Here is an 18,013-nt window from a genome sequence, read left to right as displayed (position 1 = left end):
CATCACCGTGCGACTGTGTTTAAAGGCAGCATGACGCTCTCCTGCCTCTGTACGAGCACAGATGAATACAGGGGCCATTTAAAAACACTTCTCCATCAGGTTTCCCTGTGACTTCCGGGGAGGATGATCATGGATGTGACTTTCCTCGGGACCGGCTCGGCCTACCCGTCCCCTCACCGCGGGGCCTCGGCCCTGGTCCTGCGGACGGAGGGGGACTGTTGGCTGTTCGACTGCGGGGAAGGGACCCAGACTCAGCTGATGAGGAGCCCGCTCAGAGCCGGTCAGTCCCCGCGGCTCCAGCCCCTCATAAGCCCCGCCCCCACTTTACTGCTTCTCAGATAAAGTCTGAGAAGCAGTAAAATGAATGAACTCCTGGTGTACTCTTGTTTTATTCGTGATCAAAAGCTCAATTATCTGAGTTATTGACACTATAGTATTTCTTTAATATTGAATTTTTGTTGACTTTAATTCGATATTGACTTTCTATTCTCTATGACTATTTCTCTTATTGCTCTGCTGAGCTGCTCTCCTTGTCCAACCCCATTGACCCTGTGCAAACCTGAAACTTGTATTTTACTTGATTAACATTAACAGGGGAAATATCTTAGAAACCTGAGAGAGCCACATGTGAGGGATCCCTCCCCCTGGACGGGAGTGCAATAGATGTAACTGAACACATACAGTATTTACAACATTGATTAGAAGAAACACTTTGTAACATAATGGTAGCATTTATATATATATGAGAATGTCTAATAGAGAAATTAACTAAGGAGTTATTGTCAGTGGTACGAAATTGTATATATCAAGCAGTCTTATTTTAATAATAGTCCACGATCAGCTGCCACCACGATCATTTTAATGCGTCATGTTTTCTACCCAGGGCGAATCTCCAAGGTTTTCATCTCCCACCTGCACGGAGACCACCTGTTCGGCCTGCCCGGTCTGCTCTGCACCATCAGCCTCAACACCAACCCCGACCCTCAGCAGAACCTGAACTGTGTGGACATCTACGGGCCCCGGGGCCTCCGGCACTTTCTCAGGGTGACACTCGGCCTCACCGGGTCACAGCTGCTCTTCCCTTATGCAGGCAGGTTTGAAATATCAATCTGGCCAACATGCATGATGCTTTTTAAAACTGAAGTTCAACTCTTTCACATAAATAGAAAATAGCTGTGTTTCATAAAAAATGATAAACGTAATTTATATCTCTTACCACCTGCAACTTAATCAACTCATTTATTAAGTGTTTTCATTGTACTTTCAATTGCACTTTACATTGTGAGGTCAAGACGCTTCACTGTTGCATCATAATAAATCTGCTCTGAGTCTGACGTTCACCAACATGTGTTTGTTGCTGCAGTTCATGAGCTGGAGCCCACAGCTGACCAGAGTCCAGAGGAGGGACAGCTCAGTCTGGAGGTAAGTGACTGGTGGTGGTGTTTTCTTGTGTGGTAAAAATCATACTTAAAGAATCAGTACACTACACTACATTTCAAGGGACTGGATTCCTGTGTTGTTTTGTCATATTTGAGCCATTCTTGAAAGGCCACTAGCTTTTATACAAAAATTTGGCCCCTCGCTTAAAAAAGTCACGCACAACAAAGCTCAATCAGGCCTGGATTCTGTTTAAACCAAACCCCAGAATAGTGTAGACCACAGAATATACAGAGTCCAAACATACAGTTTATAGCCTCTGAAAATTGATTGTGATTTCTCTCTCTTTCCAGATGACGGCAGAGAGGGGACCTCTACACCCGCAGGAGCGACCGGGCAGAACGATCCCTCTGGACGACTCCAGTGACAGTTACCTCCTGTTTGAAGACAAGAAGTTTGTGGTCAAAGCGTTCAGGCTGTTCCACCGTGTCCCTTCCTTTGGTTTTTGCATTAAGGAACACGATCATCCCGGAAGACTGAAAACTGAAGTATTGAAGGAACTGGGTAAGAATATTATTGTGTCCTTTTTGACAAAGTATTAACTGTATGTACATTATGTCTATTTTATTCAGTCGATTTTTATTCTATATTGAAAATAATGTTGAAGTCCTGTAGTGTCTGGATTCTGAATTACACACAGGTAACACTGGTCTCTCCTTGTGTCTGTCAGGCCTGAAACCAGGGCCTCTCTACGGCCGTCTCAAAGCTGGCGAGTCTGTAACTTTGGAAAGTGGGCGTGTGGTGCTGCCTACCGACGTGCAGGAGGAATCCATTCCAGGCAGGAAGGTCTGCATTTTCGGAGACTGCAGCTCAGTTCTCGGGGAAGGAGCGCTGAGTCTGTGCAAGGGAGCGGACGTTCTGGTTCACGAGGCGACTCTGGGGAACGAGTACCGGGAGAAAGCAGTGGACCACGGACACAGCACGCCCGAGATGGCAGCGGCGGTGGCATCTGCGTGCTGTGCACGGAAGCTGGTGCTGTACCACTTCAGTCAGAGGTACAAACCCAGCTCCCTGCAGAAAGAGGGAGACGAGGAGGACGTGTCAGAGCTGAAGCGACAGGCGGAAGAGGCTCTGCAGGGCAGTGGTGTAGAAGTGGCTCTGGCTGAGGACTTGCTGACTCTGCCTATTCCTCTCAGGAGACCGAGATGAGGAATAACTTGTCAGCACTAGGGCGGCCCCGGTGTGGAAATGTTCCCACTGGATAATAAACTTGTGACAACACCAGTTTTACTGATTACATTGGACATTTAACAAAAAAAGATGTGTGTTGGCTCAGTGTATACAGCGTTCCCCGAGTGAGGTTCAAGGAAAATTTAAATCATTAGAATCCGTACAAAGGCTTTTTAAATATAGGCGTCAGTAGTAAGTGATTAAGTCAGAAATGTTTGTTTGTCATTTCTATCATAAAGCTTCATAATACACCCAGATCCCCAATGTTGGGCTCAGCTTTGTTGCCTCCCTCAGCTGTCTCTCTCTTCTGACCGTCTTTCTGGAAGAAATGTCATTGTTTCCACCAAAAAATGTATCATCTATTAACATAAAGTAAGGCAACTTTTTACTTGATGTTACTTTTTTAAACAGTTTAGTAAATTTGATTGAATATTCTTGAAGATTTTCTGAAAAATGCCCCAGAAATATCTGCAATGTTCCCAGAATCCTTCCAGAAATGTTCCTACATATTCCTGTACAATTCAAATAAAGAGGTCCTGAACAAAGACATATCAGTCTCTCTCTGAACCTATTGAGCAAAGTGTTTTTATAGTACTTGAGTATCCTGAAATGATCACTTCCACAGTGAAAATGGACTTTACTTTGACAAATCTCTTAATCTATAGATTAAATATGTTTGATATTCAGAATGTAGGTAGTCTGAGAGGTCCTGAGCCCAGGTTTATCAGTCTCTCTCTGAACTTATTGAGCAAAATGTTTTTATAGTACTGTGAAATATCCAGAAGTGAACTGATTTGATTGTACACATGTGGGACTTTACTTTGAAAAATCGCCAAATCTATACAGTAAAAATGTTTGATATTTAGTATGTAGGTAGTCAGAGAGGTCCCGAACACAGGCATATCAGGCTCTTTCTCTAAACCTAATGAGAAAAGTGTTTTTACAGTACTTTGAAGTATCCAGAAATTATATATTCCACAGTGAAAATGTTGGATTTTACTTTGAAAAAACTCCAAATCTATACTGTAAAAATGTTGGATATCAGTACGTAGGTAGTCAGAGAGGTCCTGAACGCAGGCATATCAGTCGCTGTCTGAACTTGTTGAGCAAAGTGTTTTTAAAGAACCTTGAAAAATCCCCAAATTAACTGAATTGATTGTACACATGTTGGACTTCACTTTTAAAAATCTCTTAATCTATACAGTAAATATGGTTGATATTCAGTGTGTAGGTAGTCAGAGAGATCCTGAACACAGGCATATCAGTCTCTCTCTGAACTTATTGAGCAAAGTGTTTTTATAGTACTTTGATGAATCCTGAGATGATCACTTCAACAGTGAAAATGTTGGATTTTACTTGGAAAAATCTCCAAATCTATACTGTTAATATGTTTGATATTCAGTAGGTAGGTAGTCAGAGAGGTCCTGAACACAGGCATATCAGTCTCTCTCTGAACTTATGGAGCAGAATGTTTTTATAGTTCTTTGAAATATACAGAAATGAACTGATCAGATTGTACACATGTTGGACTTTACTTTGAAAAATCTCCAAATCTAATTCATTGTGTAGGTAGTCAGAGAGGTCCTGAACACAGCCATATCATGTCTTTCTGGAAGAAATTTCAATGTTTGCTCCCAAAGAATGAATTAGTTAAGTTATCATCTCATAACATAAAATAAGGCAACCTTTTACTTGATGTTACTTTTAAGAAATTTTAGTAAAGTTTGCTGAATATTCTTGAATATTTTCTGAAAAATGCCACTGAAATATCTGCTTTGTTCCCAGAATCCTTTCAGAAATGTTCCTACATATTCCTGTACAATTCAAATAATTTACGGATAGCAGGATTTAGAAGCGGGGAGGTATTGAGGATGACTACCGAGCAGAACAGATGGCAGGCTATAGACAGCCATACAACCAGTAGCCAGACGGATCTTTCTCTAGCATTTGACTTGGTTACTATTTGTTTGTTGTTTTGCTGGCTGTTTGGATTGGCTCCCAAGGCTTTGGATCTGTCTCTCATTCTCTCTCAATTGGCACTGTCTCTCTCTCTCACCAACCTGCATCATGATATATATCATATATACATCCAAATTTCTCTGCAGGAGGACTTAAATACACCCCCCCCTTCCTGTCTCCATGTCCTCCCTTCCTGTTGCTGTCAGAGTCCTGACTGTTAGTCATTTTGTAAGTTTCTTGAATTTCCATAACATTTCTGAAATATTTCTGACAATTTTCATCATAATTGACAAGATCACTAAAAAAAACACTGAATGAAATTGTGCCATGGGACAGTAATGTGCTATTTTGGGTGCCATTCTACATACATCAGTTTTGAGCCTTTGATTCTGTTCATGTGAGCTTGTAAATAAAACATCTTTTCACAACTTCCTTATGATGATAAAAGAACATGCGTTCATCTCTGAACATTTTCCAGAGCTTTATTTCTGGATCTGTACACAAGGTATTAAAGTACAACAGAAAATACAAAATAATGTTTAACAAAAGAAAAAAAAACTCAATGTTTATGTACAATTCTTATAAACAATAAAGATAGCTTTTTGAACAATTCTCAGTGAAGTTTTTGATTGTCTATATTTCTGGATATACATTTTTAAGTTTTGTTGGTTTTTATTCACAAAGGTGTTTTTGTTTTTGTCAAAGGACTGGAGTTTTCTTTTTCAAAACAACTGCTATATTTTGTCTTTTTAAATTTCAAAACACAATACAAAATATAAAATAAATTTGTTTAGTGCTTGCTGCACGCACAAGTCTCATATCAATAAAATATCACATTTTTGAGAGTTCACAGGGTGGTGAAAAACCTACTTCTACTACTTAATGGCCTTAACATTCTGACAGGTTTCTGAGTCTTTGTACAAACCACAGGTGAAATAAATATCACTGCACTGCTAAAGCTAGAAGAGCTTGGAGGACCTACTGCATTATGCACATTGCATTCAAAGAGAAATGAGCTCTCCACATACATTAAGAGCAGCAGCCATCCCTTTACCATCAAGACAAATAGACGACATGTAAAAAGAGTTTTTTCAAGGAAAGAAGAAGATGAGCGTCTTTTACACACGGCTGCAAGTTTCAAATGCAAAACTGCAACACTGAGTAATATCAATACGTCTTCGGGTAAAGCCGTTTTGAGTGGTACACTTGAGAAGCGGACGCAGCTGGCATGCATGGTTTCAGCCATGTCCTGGTGTGTGGGTATCATGACTTTTCCAGAGAAAAATTAAATAAAATTCAAACACCAAGTCAACCGGTAAAATGCGCAACTCAAAATATATCTGTACATATCTACAAATTATTGCCTTTTTGACAAGAAATCAAATTAAAAACTTTGTATCAACACAGATTCACAAGTGTAAGAGGTCAGTTAATAGACTTTTAAAGGCTATTTGCTAATTATTTACATGAAACGCGAAAGGGAATATCTTCTCTGATGACGCTGGGCTTGGAAACTGAATTTACTTGATCGAACCTAAAGATGACGTAGAGGCGTGAATCATGTCTGTACATACAAAACGGTGAAATACTACAACTATGGACACGACGAACATGATGAACCCCTGAAACAAACTAATTTTTCATAGCACAATGCATAGATAAATTAAGTAAACACTACTACTGCATCAAACTCGACTGACAATGACCCGCTAAACATTTTACAGTTCACAATTATGGACTCAAGTCAAGATAAATACGGCTCCATCTCTGCTACTAGACTCCAAGAAATTGTAGACCCGATTATACGAGGTGTTCTACACTGAGTACATGTTAGACAGAGGTTGAATACAAAAATCTGAAGTGGCTTTAAATAAAGAGATAATACTGCTAGCTGGCTAATCTAAGAATGCTAAGTAGTCTGAAAGGGGCGCTACGTGATTAAGGAACATAATCTAACATTCAAGTTAAGAACATATACAGCTCAAGTTGCCTAGGAATGAAAACATGAGCTGAAAGGATTTATTTAAACTTCAACGGTAAAAGTACTTTACTGTACCAGTTGATGTCGGTGTTTAAATCCAACTAATATGCTTGCATTGCAGTATTGCCATTATGGTTTGTCGGACTGATGGCCTCCAAGGAAGAGGCAGGATTTATATTTAAAAAATAACTTGATATCCAACAGTAAAACAAGATGACTCCCACCATTTTACTCTGGACAAGTAATTTTTCACCCGTTTAGAATAGAAAATATATAAAATCTTGGACTATAATTTGGGTTTGACTAGAAGAATTATTAATATGAACTGTAGCAAACATTCAAATGTTCCAATTTGGCCACTTTAAACAATTTAAAAAATAAAATGGACAAACTAAAGAAAGGCTTCCACAGGAGATAATTTAAAAAAAAGGAAATAAAAAAGGAAAACCAAGTTGGAACGTCTCAGCAGCTGAAGCCAAAAACATCCTGGTCTTCAAGCTAATCTCTGTGCTAGTGTTGTTCTTCATACAATATCTAGCCATTTTATTTGGAGACAAATAAAATCATTAGGACTAGTCTGGTTACTGAACAGTACCTGTAAACTGAACACTAATTTAAAAGGAAAAGAAAGTACCACTTCAAAAAACAAAGCAGGCAACTACATGCTAAAAACTAGAGGCAGAATAACTAAGCCAGTTTTGGCAGCTGGAAATGGCAGGATAACATAGTGTAGCTGTGAAGACGTTTGTAGATGTCACGGAGGAAGATACACAACTCTCCTACTGCAGCCGCTGGGCCCCACTGTACATGGACGTTCCACATCTCAAAACCGCGAAAAAATTAAATAAATGGCTATATAAACTCTTGAGAGAAATCAAGATTTTAGTTCTATATGATAGACATCACTGATGTCATATTACACAAAAAATGAAGAAAAAAAAAAGTATATTCATATACATATATATATGTATATATATATATAATAGATTTTAAACAAATTGGATTCTCCAGTGAGGTCAGTCTTATGTACAAGAAATCAGGGGTTTCAAAAGGGAAGAGCAAGGGTGGAAGATCACTCTGATTGAAGTGCTGCAGTGTGCTGTGTGTGATGCCGTGCGTGTGCTCCCAGAAACCCGTTGGGCTCGCCGTTGCCAGCCAAGCTCCCAAAGTCTGTGACGGATACTGCCATTTTGGCACCGGTTATTCGGTGGTGGTGCGTCGTTGTCCGTCGCGCCTCGAAGTCAACTCCAAGGTTACCCACAGACACGTCATTGATAAAGGAGTCAGGCAGCGCCATCTTGAGTCTCTTTGATGGCCGCTCGCAGTCCTTGTTGCCGCACCCCCCTCCTAGCTGGCCCAGGTCGGTGTGGTAGAAGCCGGCATCGAGCATGTTGAGGCAGTCGGTGTCTGCCCCGTTGGAAGGGAACCCGAGGGATTCGTCGTGGTTAAGGGACCCTCGATGGAGACTTTCCAATGGAGGGAAGCTGTAGGAGTCCAGACAGCTAACCTCGGCAGGGCTGCACACTGTGGCTACACTGTTACTCAAAGCTGCAAGGAGACAGACCACCCAATTAACACTCACGAAGTGGAAGAGATTTGGCAAGAAACACATTGACTCCTGAGAAACGTTTCTGATAAAGGAGGAAAATGAATACAATAGTTTCCAGTATTTCTAGCTTCTGAAGTTTGTCCCATGACTGACCTGTGAGGTCGCTGGCAGTGATGGAGTTGAGCAGGCTCAGCTGGTCGGTGGTCGTCTCCAGTCTTCCTCCTCCACCCGCTCCCGAACACACTGAGGAGGAACTGTCCACTGCCAGTCCCTCTGCTTCATCCACCAGCCTGTCCATCAGGTCACTGAACACAACAGAACATTTATCAAAACAAGTTCCTTGATAGTGCATCTCACACAGTACGACATGCATACAAATAGTCTTGGTCTTAAAATACAAAAGAGAAATGACCAGTGCAACGGCATAAGACATGTTATGAGTTTAGGGGTTACATTCATATTCCAAAGTGCCAAAAAAAAAATCTACAAATAGAAACCATATGTTCACTTTGCTAAATACCTTATGACAGACCACCATCTCTCTAAATAAGTTTCCATCCGGAATTGTAGTTTCACTGTTATAGTTTCCATACAGTTTACAACCTAGAGTCTTTGGGTCCATTGGTCCAAAGTAGGTGGCTGAGGTAGGGAGAGCATCCCCCATCTTTCTGAGAAATGAGTTTATCATATTTAGATTTGTATAATCAAGAAGAGTTGGGACTCGGAATGACCCCCAAGTACCTAAAGCCCCTTTTTGTCTGTCTGAATTTTGTCTCTCCGTCTTACTGTTTGGTCCAGTCTCCTGTGATCATCATTGCTTCAGACTTCCCCTCATGACCTTGTACCCTGAGATTTCCCCAAAGTTCCTCAAACATCGCATGAGAGCAGTATTTTTTCAAAGCTCATTGTATTAAACATAGGCACAAATATGAACCTAACACAGATGGGTGTCTACCCCTGTCACTTACGTTACACCCGGATAGCTGCTGTATTTTTTCTTTCCAAACCGATTCTGCTGCACAAAGAAGTCGAAGCGCTCCGACTTCTTCCACATGTAATAAAACGCCACACATTCTGCTACAGTTCGTGTTGGGACCTAAGGGGGGGAAAAGGAAATCATTAAAAAATGAATGAGATACTCTCACAGGTTTATATGCATCGAAATGCATTAAAAAAAAGTAAATCAAACTCACTTTGTGTTTCTGAATGAGGTGGAAATTTTTGTCATACATCTGTAGTGCATGTTCAAAGTTCTTGCATTCCTCTTCTGACCAGGGAGGAGATTTTCCTGAAAGGAAACCAGAAAACCATTTATATATTGATGCACAATCTCGTGATGCAAAACAAAAGATTAATAACATCAGAAAATGATAGTCAATCTATATTATCCCCAACCGTCTCAGTTACCATAGTTACCTAAGTCTTCCTCGTCTTGTAGTATAACACACAAAATGCACATTTTTTCATATTTATATCTTGGATTTCTATTTATTATAACTATTGGTCTGTATATTTGTATGTACATATACACATATATATATATATTTCTATTCTCGGTAGTGCAACTAACAAAATCCAAGGTCACCCCTGGGGCTCAATCAAGTATCTTGTGATCATCATTGCAAATCGAACGTCAAAGATTGAGGAGGTGAAAACTGTTACATGTGACTTAAGGATTTCCAAGTAGTCTTCAAGTGGGATGAGATTTTCCTATTGTTATAAAAAGGGCACCAATTAAAAATGTTACAAATTCGATTGCGGACCAAATACGTGCACAATCTCAAAAATAGAAATAACATCAATCCAGAAATTAAAAAGTCATTTTTTTTTATTTTCCTTGGGGTGTGCTTTATCAAAATGAAGAGAATATGCAATAGAATTCTAAAATCTTGCTCCATCTCAGCACACTCAAATCTACATTTATTGTCATCTACCCAGTACAATGTTGAAGTTAAGTGATGCAGGTTATTTTACCTCGATAGAAAGCTTATATTTTGTTTAATAATCTATTATGTTTAAAAATCATTAGTAGAAAACTTTTTAGCGAATTCATTTATAGTAAATAGCTATACAATTGCAACAGGACCCTTGAAATTATTTTTCTCTGTTATTTTAGTTTACCTGGCTGGTACAACAAATCTACAAAAGACAAATGAAACCACCATTTTCTTCTCTTACCTTTCGAGGACTTAATGCGGCTGCAGTATCTTTCTAGTGCTTCACGGGTGCTGTAGTTACACTTGATAAGCTCATGCAAGGCCTATGAGGAAAGAGTGGAGTGGTCAAAACCGGAATATTGTGTATACCTTAGAAATAAATAATCTGCAGAACTCAGAACAAACACGAGAAGAATTGAAAATCAAATTTAAGTAGGACATGGTAACTGGCTTAATGATAAAACTATGTCGACCCTCACATACATTGTTTATCTGCTCATCACTAAGGATGAACATGAAAGGTTTGATAATGACATGACTGACCTGCTCATTGTCTCGAACGTGCATCCCTGGTTTCTCAAATCCTATCTTTTCATCTGTTGTTCGTGACAACACGTCAGACAGAAAACCCCTGACCTTGTTTTCTGTCATTGTACCCGGGCTCCATAATAACTCATCTTCATCATCATAAACTGCAAAAAACAGTAAATCACAGTGAGATTAGTCACATTAAACAACATATTAGGCGTAAGCTCTAAAAACAGAAATGTGGAAGTTACCTTTCTCCCCATCTTTGTAGTGACAGAGGGAATAAGGAACCTCTGCTTGGTACTGTGTTCCCACCATTATTTCCTTAAATGGAAAGACAACAACATCATATTTGAACCTACAACTAAACTGGTACAGAATCAATATCAAAGATGAAGTTAACTTAGCCCTAAGGCTTTGGATAAATATATTCAAACAATACTTTGGTTTTAGATGCTTTTTACAAGGGTCCTTAGGTTTTCATGGATAAATGTGTTCCAGGTTGAAATGTGTTGTTTACATTCATGACACTGGGGGAAAGTAGAGCTATATGTCAAGATGATTTTTAATTTATGTTACTGAAGTTAACTATGTTAGTTTAGATTTCAGATTTGATGGTTAAATGTGTTTCAAGTTGAAAAGTGTTGTTTACCTTCCTGGAATCTTCTGGGCTTGGGCCATCTTCATCACACTCCGACTCTTTGTCACCATCGAAGATGGCGTTAGCTGTACAAATAAAATATAAAGACTGTCAGCTGAAAACCTTCACACACAAAGGGGCACATCTCGGACTGGGTGGCCTAATGTTTTAACTGTCAAATGTAGTACTTAATTGTTGATCTTGCCATTTCTACTGCTATAATAAAAATCACTGATATTAAATACTTTATATCTCTACTTATTTCAAAGACAAATCTTATATTAGACCGAGTCATTCTTTGCAGTGACACAATTTGATGCAGCCCTTTGTGCATGGCTATAATATGCCAAGATCAAAAATTATTAAAAACGCAATTTTAAAAGTGGAATTCAAGAGTCTTGAGACAACTTTCCCCTTCACTTGAATTCAACCGTCGGATCCAATTGCAAATAATTCCACTTTCAGGGGTTTTCCTGCATAGAGAATTTCAGTCAAATTTTGTGCTTGTTTAGTTTGTGAATATTAAACTAAGCTAAAATAGTTTTAGCTAATTGCAGAGTTTACTAGTTCCCAAACTGCATTAAGATGTATAGATATTACATTTTCATATATATAAAAAATATATAGAATTGAGTTTCTGCATAATTCAAAAATTTATATTTATGTTTTGAAAATTTAACTCATTTTAAAACAGGTTCTGCATTATAAGATTTAATCTGGCAAAGAAATAGACAAGTACTTCTTTAGTTTGTGTAACTTATCACTTACATCGTAGTGTTCTTGGGAAGAAATCAGTGGCCTCATGGGAGGTGACTGAAGGGGTCAGATCATCAGCTGAGGACTGGGTCTCCTCCTCGTAGTCTCCAGACAGCAAGTCTTTAGCTATTTCTTCCTAAAGAAAAAAAATAATATCCACTGTTAACAGACAGAACGCATGTATAAAAAAAATTCTGAATTAAATCTATGAAAATGTGTCTGTTTTCTTATCATATTTCCTCTAAATCTCATTTAATGGCTGGGTAACATCACAGAAGAACAGCAGAAGTTCACCTTGTCCAAAGTCATGTCTGGCAGCTCATCAGTGAGGTCTCCTGAGGAGCTGTCTATACTGGAGCCTGCTGATGCCTCATAGCGATAGATGGCCAATAGTTCTTCCAAAGGCATGGTCCCCTCCTGGTGGGGACAGAGGCAAAATCATGTTTACTTAATATAATTCATTAATTAAGTAAACACATCACAGATTCATCCATCCCAATCTAAATTACTATACAACATTCATATTGAAAACTATTACATATTTCAGTTAAACGGTCCCAAAGGTTAAGGACTGCTTAAAACAAGATATATTTTTACTCCAAATTTAAATATATCACAATAAAACATTTATCTGAGTATTATCAAGTAATATATATATTTTTTTTTAATTAGTTGACCTTTAGTGATTGTACTAGCAGCCGCTATGAACCTCATGAGTTCCCCTTGTCCTCATAAAAGCCACAAAAGCAATTGTAACAGTCTTGAAATATTAACCTTTTTTCCTTGTGACATCTCAGCATCAATATTTACATCCCTACATACACGACAGAGCACTCCATCTTTGATCAAATAAATGATAGATACACAACTTTCATACGCACAAAAATGCTATTTAAACTGCTTAAATTTACACGTGTTACATTTACACAGGTAAAAACTGTTACAGGCATTTTTAAGTTCACCTTTTCCAGATCTGCAATCTCGGATCTGAAGTTCCTCCCTCCATCTAGAGACTCTTCCTCCTCCAGAGTCCTCTCATCATCGTACTCATGAACTAACATTTCTGCTGTTGGGTCAAAGTCATGGTCCTCTGACGATAAAGAGCCAACTGAGTGAGAGAAAGGGAGAACAAGGAGAGCATAATGAATGTCTCATTCTTATTACAGCGTCAATTCACAACTTAGTCAATTTCAAAGCCATTTCCTAAGACAACACACCCCAGTGCACTTTGTGCAAACACAAAGTGCACTGGGGTGCATGTCATCTTGAAATCGCTTCTTAATCAAAATAAATTTGAGTAGATAATCAAAGTTAATTAAATACGTTTGCAGATTCAGTTCATATCAGAGGTTTCCTTACCTGGACTCGAACTCCCTAGGGAAGCCTGCAAAAGAAGAAACCCAGGGCATAAATGAAGGCATTGGTTGAAACATGAGTTAAACTGTAAAGCAGGAGATTCAACAGGATACATGGAAATCAGGAGAAGCTAAAATGCCTCTAATGTCCGGCAGTACGACCAGCGACACTACTCGGCCAGCTGCACCGCTAACGTTACCTGCAATAGGTGGCTAGCGTGTTGAGTCGCTGATAAACGCTACACACAAGAGGACAACTGTGACCGAAACAGGGTTTAAAACCCCGGCATTGAGCTGATCACATGTGTCGATCCGAGGCAACACACAGAGATACCTTCAGGCAGTGCGATTTAAAGCGGTGTCGGCTCCACAAACTGTGAGCTAGCCTGCAAGCTAGCCCCTCCACCAGAGCCTGCTGTTAACGCTATCCGTCGAAAAATGTAAACACTAATTTCGTTTGCGCGGCACCGCGGTCCACGGAGCCGGCTCGTCCTCGCCGTACAGGGGTCGCCGGTCGAGCCCAGCGAGAGAAAACGCAGTTTGAATTCATCACACCCAAGGTGTAGCCTGTTATTTCCTCTAAACCAGCGCAGCTAACGTTAAATTTACGTATCAATTTACACAGCCGCTACACCGGAGCGGCTGAGAGAGCGAAGGCGCAGCGGCCTGGTAGTGAAGGATCAGCCCGGACATTCAAGCAGATTTTAGAGGAATAAAACTGACATTCCGGTCGCGACACACGCTCCACGGACGGCAAAAAGCGTCGCGGACCCAATCGATGGCACAAAAGTGAAAAACACCCGTCAGAATTTTTACAAATATCGATTAAAGATCGATTGCTTCTCCCCTGTTTTCCCTCTTACCTCCGCCATATTGGTACCTTCAGCTAATGGGCTCGTTCTAGCGCAGTACCCGGATCTGCGCTCTCAGCCAATCAGAACTCCAGGTGTCCGCTCGAGTCGTGACGCCGTTCAAACCAGCCACTGCTCACATTATAGAAGCAGATCCTCGAGATGTAATCGTTAGAATAAAACATGCACCAGTGGAACAAGAACATCAACAGTGTTTCATGTGTTTATGGTCGTTTTCCATCCTTATTGTTGAAGCTTAGGCACATTGTTGAGCTCCATGACACGAGTTGTAGTTTGTGAATATGGGCTGTACAGATCATATGTGATGGATTGATTATCAGTGTATCACAGTGACATTGTGCTCGAGTGTATGAACGTAACAGCTGGATTTATGTGTGCAGCTGTTTAATTTAACCCCTTTGATACACAACATTGGTTTATTTTCTGTATCTTTTCACTGAATGAATTGCATCACTTAGTATTTCAGGTATTTCCCAATTCACTTGTTTTTGATCATCACAAATCCTTATTTAAAAGTTTCCTCTGTTAGTTTTTGAATAAAAATCATTTTTGTATCACTACCCTTCTAATCAGGAACAAGGGTCAAAAATCACAAACACACGTAATTTTTTTATTTCTACATCGCTTTTACTCAAATGGGTAAAAAAGACACATACAGTATATTCACTAAGGAACATGTGCCATTTTTTCCCCACAGGTTTGCTTTTTGCACATTTGATGCATGTAAATCTTATTTTACAAACCACAGTGACAAAGAGAAATATGTAGTATACTTAATAGCTGCTAGCTAGCTAGCTTCTTTTCTGGCTAGCTAACCATAGCTTGATAAAAAAAATAAAAAACTCAAAATATACTTTACTATATACTTTTAACAGACTGATTGATATGCATTTGAAAATATGGTTCTGATTTTCTCTATCCAGACTGTTACTATGGCTGTTCGAAATCATTTCAGACTTACATGTCAGCCACATGTCACAAAGATGCTGTATTAAAACAGGATGATGACGATGAGGAGGCAATTCTTGGTCTTGATTCTGAGTGTGAAATCTCTGATGCTGAGAATCTAAAGGTTACACAGGATCAAGCTGGAGTTGTGAGTGTGTCTTAGAATCCAGCTCTTCTAAATGAAGAAGGCTCCTTCGACGACACTCTTCTGATGGAGACTCATCTTCTATTTCACCAAATTAGGCTAAATAAAGAAGGAAGAATAAGCTATAAAAGAATAATGAAAAAAACACACAGTCAAGCATTAAATAATAAAGTAAATGAAAACTGGTCATTCTGCACCAATGTTGTGCATTGAAAGGGGTTTGCATACCTTTTACATCAAATGATTAAAGCTGTGTTGTGTCCACATCAACATATTGTACATTTTGTCCCTGTAATAATGATCACAGCACCTTCAACTAAAATGAATTAATCAATTTATCATATATAAAAATTAAGTTGTAAAGCTTAAGCTTTGTAGTTGTGACTTGTGGATGTGGAAATTACCCAAAAATTAGTTTGGTCTGCTATAGGCCACCAGAGGGCAAACTAACACTTCAAAAGTATTCCTAAACTCCCAAAACATCCATACTGCTCCCTCCCTTCCTGTTTTTGACGACCGTCTAACCTATTTTGATATGTTATCATAAATTGTCATTGCAGCTTTTGTTGGAATTGCAAGAAGTAAAAGTGGACTAAAGGCCCAGTTGCAGTTATTAAAATGAAAAAGATCCACTGTAACTTATCACTGAGAGCAGCAGAGGTTGAGGATTTCTGCGGTATTACAATAAAAAAGTTTATTTCAGAAATTTTCAAAGACTAATAAGAAATATAACTCGACTTTCCCCCTAGTGTCCATTCTTCCACAACATCATTATTGTCTAGTTTTTTTGTACCTCTCATACCTTAAACTCTTCCCTTGTTGGCTTTCATTCCTTTGTACAGTCCAGAAAGTTACCCCAAAGATTTATATGCAAATACTTTTGAGATTAGTGCAAGAATAATCATATTTCAACCCCCCTCTCTGTCAAATAGTAACATTAGATGTAGGAGAGGGTCAGACAGCAATGTAGTGCAGAGTATACGCAGGTACACTGCATATAACCACTTATTTTCTAAATCAGCATAGTGTATAACCACTTCCATATCGCTTGTTGTGTGCATCATTCATTCGTGTCCTGCAAGCCGTTTCTAGGTAAACTACAAATGCAAGAGTACACGTCACTGCTCAACTTCCTTTGCTGGATGATCTAAAAAATTTAATTAAAATTATAATAAATTGAAAAAAGAATTATAGAGTATACAACTCCTCCATGCACATTACACCACTAGGTTCAGACAACTTTACTCACTGTGTTTAATTTCATCTAGTTAGTTGTAATTGTCATATTATAAGTTTGCTCGATTTGACCTTAAACCTCATATTTATAGGAACACGTTAATTTACATCAAAAACTACATCCACACCAGTGTTTACGTTCACTCAAACTCATTCGGAACATTTGTGGTACTCTGGAATCTATACACACTTCTTGCATGAACACGTCATATCTCCTGATGTGGACTTGACACAGCAGTTTAACTATTAGCCATGCTGAGTGGTTGGTTTCAAATGGTGGGTGTTTAACTCTTCAACTGTAACAAAGAGTCACAGGGTTTTGTTGTTGTTTACTTACTGGTCACAATTTGTTATTTTATGTCACTGCAATTAAACACTTTTAATTAAGGTGCAGGAAGGGCAGCGTGGGTTTCTTCTGGAGGACTCTACAAACAAATGAGTCACTATCGGAAACAAGTCACTTCTCTGGTTGGACCACAATAAGGATCATAAACTGGACCAGAGTAAGATTCAAGATTATACTTAGCAGCTATAACTATCCTTAATGGAGAAACTCATTTGCCCCTTCAACAAATTATAAACAGTTTACAATACAGTACAGAGCCATACTGTACAAACTAATCAAAAAATGTCTTATGTTTAAAAAGGCCAATTGCTGTCCAAACAACACTATTGCTTCTTCTTCTCCTTCTATTTATTCTCATCAGTAGAAGTTGCGGTGTCTTGTTACTGTTTGTGGCTGTGGAGGCTGTGTTTGTGTGTACAAGTTCATTCATTAACTACTCAGTCTCTCATCTCTCTGTGGTTTATTTAGGTTTACCACAATCATTTAAAAGTCCACTTAAAAGCCCACTTTTGCAGAACAATGCAGACAGGAAGATGTGGGCCCTCACCTAAGGAGTGATGTTGTCAGGTCATCGTGTTATCCTCTGACGTCGGTTATGGAGAGGCGGCTGCCAAAGAGTCACAATCCATTGTTAGAGTGTCAAACGGATGTGGCTGATTAACACTGGCCCACACCTACACTGGGTTTCGCCATTGTCCAGTAACTGCCCACTCAGCTGATGTGGCAACGGAGGCAGAAGAGAAATTGGAAAACTGACAATTTACTCATAACTATCTATTATGTATTTGAGGCCAAATGGATTCATAAGCAGCATATCTATTGATCCTGATATGTAGGACACGTCACTGCACAATATCACATTCACAACATCTGCAGGTCTGAGGCATTTAGTATTATTAACATCTGCAGTTGATTGTATCAGGGCAGGAATAAAGCATTATCTCTATTTGCACATAAAGTACTTAATATTGTTCCAAAAATCCTTATTGGAAAACACTTCTAAGTATAAGGGGAATTGGCGTGTTCATACTAAAACAGAGTAATGATATGAGAGATGTCATCATGAACCTGATTTACTGATAATTCTTCAAGTCGCACAAAAGAACGATCACAGTGACGTTTTTTGACTTTAACATGAAATATCCATGGCACTC

The 18,013-nt window shown here is 39.1% G+C and overlaps 2 protein-coding genes across 2 annotated transcripts; one reads left to right on the top strand and one right to left on the bottom strand.

Annotated features, from left to right (window-relative positions):
- Positions 1–20: 20 nt before the first annotated feature.
- Positions 21–3,152, top strand: elac1 (elaC ribonuclease Z 1). The gene is made up of 5 exons (XM_062381789.1): positions 21–280; positions 884–1,090; positions 1,364–1,422; positions 1,731–1,941; positions 2,108–3,152. The coding sequence occupies exons 1-5, from the start codon at positions 124–126 to the stop codon at positions 2,584–2,586; spliced, it is 1,113 nt and encodes a 370-aa protein (XP_062237773.1). The 5' UTR covers positions 21–123; the 3' UTR covers positions 2,587–3,152.
- A 1,882-nt stretch (positions 3,153–5,034) lies between these two features.
- Positions 5,035–14,222, bottom strand: mier3b (mesoderm induction early response 1, family member 3 b). The gene is made up of 13 exons (XM_062381788.1): positions 14,176–14,222; positions 13,317–13,341; positions 12,920–13,065; positions 12,252–12,374; positions 11,970–12,093; positions 11,214–11,287; positions 10,813–10,885; positions 10,577–10,725; positions 10,275–10,356; positions 9,290–9,384; positions 9,065–9,192; positions 8,250–8,401; positions 5,035–8,095 (listed from the first exon to the last, which is right to left on the bottom strand). The coding sequence occupies exons 1-13, from the start codon at positions 14,182–14,184 to the stop codon at positions 7,620–7,622; spliced, it is 1,656 nt and encodes a 551-aa protein (XP_062237772.1). The 5' UTR covers positions 14,185–14,222; the 3' UTR covers positions 5,035–7,619.
- Positions 14,223–18,013: the final 3,791 nt, after the last annotated feature.

This window comes from Platichthys flesus, chromosome 3 (assembly GCF_949316205.1).
Source record: "Platichthys flesus chromosome 3, fPlaFle2.1, whole genome shotgun sequence".
NCBI classification, from domain to species: domain Eukaryota; kingdom Metazoa; phylum Chordata; class Actinopteri; order Pleuronectiformes; family Pleuronectidae; genus Platichthys; species Platichthys flesus.
This window is presented reverse-complemented; position numbering and strand designations above follow the sequence as displayed.